Raw genomic sequence first — 4,239 nt, 5'->3', positions numbered from 1 at the left:
TTATTTAACTAAATTTCAACTAAGTATTTCAAAAGAATTCAAAAATAAATCGTAGTGTTTTCTTTTGTCCATGTAATTTACTTTCTTTTTCTTCGTCCCTCTTTTGTTAGGTTAACAAATTTTTTTCCTGATTCTCCTGTTATTGTTCTTCCTTTTGCGAAGCACAAACAAAAAAAATATAGAAAAAACATAAATAAAATACAAAAGATACAATAGAAATAAAAAAATGAAATCTGTGTTTTTTAAAAAAATTATAATTTTTTCTTAAACTATTTCTATTTCTTTTGAAAATTGATATTTTTGTTTTTATTTTTTTTCTCTCTAATAATTTGTTCTTAGAAAAAAAACATAAAATATGAAAGAAAAATAGACAAAAAAAAATGCAAAATAAGAAAGAAAATTCAGAAATGCATAATATTTAAAATTTGATTAAAAATTACTGTATTTTCATAAAGAGTCATAGATTTTTTCCCTAAGATATCCAAAAAATTTTCTGAATTGATTTTCATACAATTTCTATATTTATGTTATTTAAAAAAGAAAATAATTTTAAAAAATGAGTTTTAAGGGATTAAGTAAACTTAATAAAGAAAAAGAAGAAGTAATAAGTAATAACGTAGTAGCTAAAGATCCTCCTAATGTAGGCATGTGCGCTAGCGCTTATCCCCTTTTTCTCTCTACCCTCCCAATATTTGCCGGTTGATGTGTTAGGTGAATCACTTCACTCTCATTATCTTCTTCTTCATTCTCAAATATCAAACCACGAAAGATCCATGCTCCTTTCTTAATCCCAATTCGATTCACACAAAGATACTCACTCTTTCTCTCTCTCCGTGCTTGCATCCATTTATCGTTCTCATCAGTGGTTCCAATCACAGAGAGGGACATCTAGTGAGTGAGTGAAAACCCAACCAAGTCAAACATAAAAAAGGAACAACCTTTGCAGGTTTTTTTCTTTCGATTTCGGAGATCCAAAGGAATAGAAAAAGGGTGAACAAAACATGGTTCGTGCTATAAAGGCTGCAATTGGTGATGGGGTGTTGACTTTCATGTGGGTGTTCTGTTCCTCCATGTTGGGGATAGCTTCAAGCTCCATAACAAGATTTCTTGACATTCAGCACCTCCATTACAATGGCTTCCCTTACCCTTCATTCCTTGTCACAACTTTCCTTGTTTTCGTACTTGTCTTTGTGTTCACCATCATTGGCAATGCCTTGGGTGGTGCCAGCTTCAATCCCACTGGCACTGCTGCGTTCTATGCTATTGGTCTCGGCTCTGACTCACTCTTCTCCATGGCTCTGCGCTTCCCTGCCCAGGTTTTCCTTTTATTTTCTCGCCAAAAGGGTCTTTTTCTTTTCTTTTCTTTTCTGGGGTTGTTGCTATCTGATGCTTTTTTAAATTAGCTTTTTTCTTATTTTTTGCTCTCTTTTGCTTTTTTGCCTTTGTGGGGTTCCCTTTTTGTGTTCGCTTTTCTAAAGTTTGATTTTTTTTTTTTCCTTTTAGTTTCTTTGTTGTGTTTATGTCTCTGAAGTTTGAATGCTTTATGGGTGCAAATTTTTGACGGATCAATGTGAATTAAGGAGTGCATGAAGTTTGATCCATGTTTATTGAGCTCCTTTTTGCCTTTGAATATATTGGTGTGAGTTTTTCAATGGAGCAAGGTGAATTAACCAATGAGTGTTGGATGAATGTTTTTGACTTGTGAGCTTTGAATTGGTGCGTCCATGTTGAATTTTCCACAGGCTCTTGGTGCTGCTGGTGGAGCTTTGGCAATTATGGAGATAATTCCTTCGAAATACAAACACATGATGGGAGGCCCTTCATTGAAAGTGGATCTGCACACCGGTGCTGTTGTTGAGGGAGTGTTGACTTTTGTGATCACTTTTGCTGTGCTCTACATAATCCTCAAGGGCCCTCGTAGTGACTTGCTCAAGACTTGGTTGCTCGCCATGTCGACCGTCGCACTAGTCATGGTTGGATCGGCTTACACCGGTCCATCCATGAATCCTGCCAATGTGAGTGAGTTACCTTTTGTTTTTGCTGCGTTTATTGTTGTCTTTTCTCTTTCGTGTATGAATTTTGTATAACTTGCATCAATTTACTGAGCTATGTATCATGTTACCCCCGGGAACGGATCATGTAAACTGGAAATTTTACTAGATCACATCAAGTGTGAATTTCTGTAGTTAATTAATAAGGTTGGCTCTAACATGGATCACACAAAATTATCCAATCAATTGTTGAAATCATCGCTTGATATGGTCAACTGTATTTTTTTTTTTTTCAATTGAGAAGGATCCACTCCCCTGCTGAATTATCATTATTTCTTTTTTCGTATTTTTCATTTCAGTAGTTTTCTGATCTGCACTTAAAAGTTTGAAACTTCTTAGACTTAACTTTTTTTAATACCTCTGTAAGGATTTCTTGTTCTTATGAGCATTCTGTAATCGAATTCTTACCTTTTGCTTGCAAATGTTTCCCATTCATTTTTGTCTTTTGTGTGAAATAGTCAACAACCTTACATATACAAATGATCAATTTTCATGAATGAAAACTAAAATGTCATTGAGGTCATAAAATCAATTACATATGAACTTCCTTTTTGCTTTCTACATGACATGATTATCTATTTCTCACCATCCTTGGATCAAGACAAAATTCAATGTTATATCTTATATTTTGGTTAAAATTTGTCTTGTAACGATTTATTGTTGGGTTTGGTGCCTTATCCACTCATACATGTTGGACATTCTGCATTGACCAACACGACGGTGTATCTGTATGTATTCAATTTAAAGATATTTGTGCCTTACCATTTGTCAATGTCAAGCTCTCTGTCTTTCTTTTGCAAATTGATATTCTTGTTTTCAAATGCAATATATATATATATATATATATGCATAACTTTATAAAACCATCGTATATTTTATATAGAGCATTTTGTTCATAATATCTTCAAATCATATTTAATGCTTGTTTGGCGCAATCATTCCTTGAAAAAAAGAATCAAGGTGATATTGGTTGTTTGTTTAAAGGGCGGCCTCGTGTACGAGGCTTCCACTTAGTGGGATAAGGCTTTGTTGTTGTTGTATTTCCATCACTTTATTTCTTGCGTGATAGCAATATATGTTCAGTTGTAAAACACCAACTGATCACAAAGCTAATTAAATTTGTTGTGGACGATGAGCGATCTTACAAGGGAAGACAATGAAGTTATTTGGTAGGAATGTCTTAAATATAAAGTTAGCGACGTAGTGGAAATATTAATCGGAATGTTAACGCTAGGTGCATCACTGAAATGTTAAGTTGACCGTAACTTAATATGTAATCCCAACCTTTCTGGCACAAGAAAGGTTTTTTTTTTTTGGTGACCGCACAAGAAAGGTTTGATATGTACAACATCGCCCTTGGATTTACGTTTCAGGTTGTGTTTGGTTAGGAGGTAAATGTCAGGGTAGAATTTTATTTGCAAATTACTTTGCAGAGTTTTCTTTTTCGTCGTTTCTCCGTTGACGACTGTTATTCTGTTAATGTTGGCTTTACCAGAGTCGGATGTATAAGAACCTAAATTTTGATTCTGATCTTTTCTAATGTCGTCGCAGGCGTTTGGTTGGGCATACCTAAATAACTGGCACAACACATGGGATCAATTCTATGTATACTGGATCTGCCCCTTCGTCGGAGCAATATTTGCCGCATGGTTTTTCCGCGCCATCTTCCCCCCACCAGAAGCTACACAGGAGAAGAAACAGAAGAAAGCATGAAAATGCTTCTGTAATTATATTTGGTTATTCATGCCAAACCTTTAAGATCAATGCTAGTGCATTAAGGACTACTTTTATAATTTTTTTTTCTTTTGTAAGGTACAGGTTTGATTCATATTAAATAATTTGGTTTAGATTGTTTCTTGGGAATTTTATTTTTAATTTTAACAAATGTTCTCTTTATTATTATTGATAGTGGCAGGGCTGGGTTAGGTTGATTCTCAAGAGTAAATGGTACTTGCAAGTTAAGGTGTCTAATAAGAAAAATAATAATGTGGGTTGTTAACTTGTTATGGATCACAATTCAAATGATTAATATTGAATATTGAGCTTGGTTTGCTCATGAATCAAAACTCAAGTACTCAACGGCTCAACCTACTCTAAATTTACAAACAAGGGGGTGTCTGTGATTTGGTTTATAGATTAGCTTGATTTAATTTTTAAATTCTATTCAATTTGATTCAAAATTTAATTT

General features: G+C 34.0%; 1 protein-coding gene across 1 annotated transcript; it reads left to right on the top strand.

Annotated features, from left to right (window-relative positions):
- The first annotated feature begins 595 nt into the window (after nt 1-595).
- On the top strand, nt 596-3,914 carry LOC107604922 (aquaporin SIP1-2). Its single transcript, XM_016306639.3, has 3 exons — nt 596-1,316; nt 1,743-2,015; nt 3,603-3,914. Exons 1-3 carry the CDS (start codon nt 1,002-1,004, stop codon nt 3,762-3,764), a joined length of 750 nt encoding a protein of 249 aa, XP_016162125.1. The 5' UTR covers nt 596-1,001; the 3' UTR covers nt 3,765-3,914.
- The last annotated feature ends 325 nt before the right edge of the window (nt 3,915-4,239 follow it).

This window comes from Arachis ipaensis, chromosome B6 (assembly GCF_059453495.1).
Source record: "Arachis ipaensis isolate K30076 ecotype BB chromosome B6, ASM5945349v1, whole genome shotgun sequence".
NCBI lineage: Eukaryota > Viridiplantae > Streptophyta > Magnoliopsida > Fabales > Fabaceae > Arachis > Arachis ipaensis.
This window is presented reverse-complemented; position numbering and strand designations above follow the sequence as displayed.

Excerpts from the sequence above, each read along its gene's own strand:
- LOC107604922 (XM_016306639.3), top strand. The coding sequence starts at position 1,002 with ATGGTTCGTGCTATAAAGGCTGCAATTGGTGATGGGGTGTTGACTTTC. Across the intron at positions 1,317-1,742 it reads CTCTGCGCTTCCCTGCCCAG|GCTCTTGGTGCTGCTGGTGG; the intron begins GTTTTCCTTTTA and ends AATTTTCCACAG. Across the intron at positions 2,016-3,602 it reads CATCCATGAATCCTGCCAAT|GCGTTTGGTTGGGCATACCT; the intron begins GTGAGTGAGTTA and ends ATGTCGTCGCAG.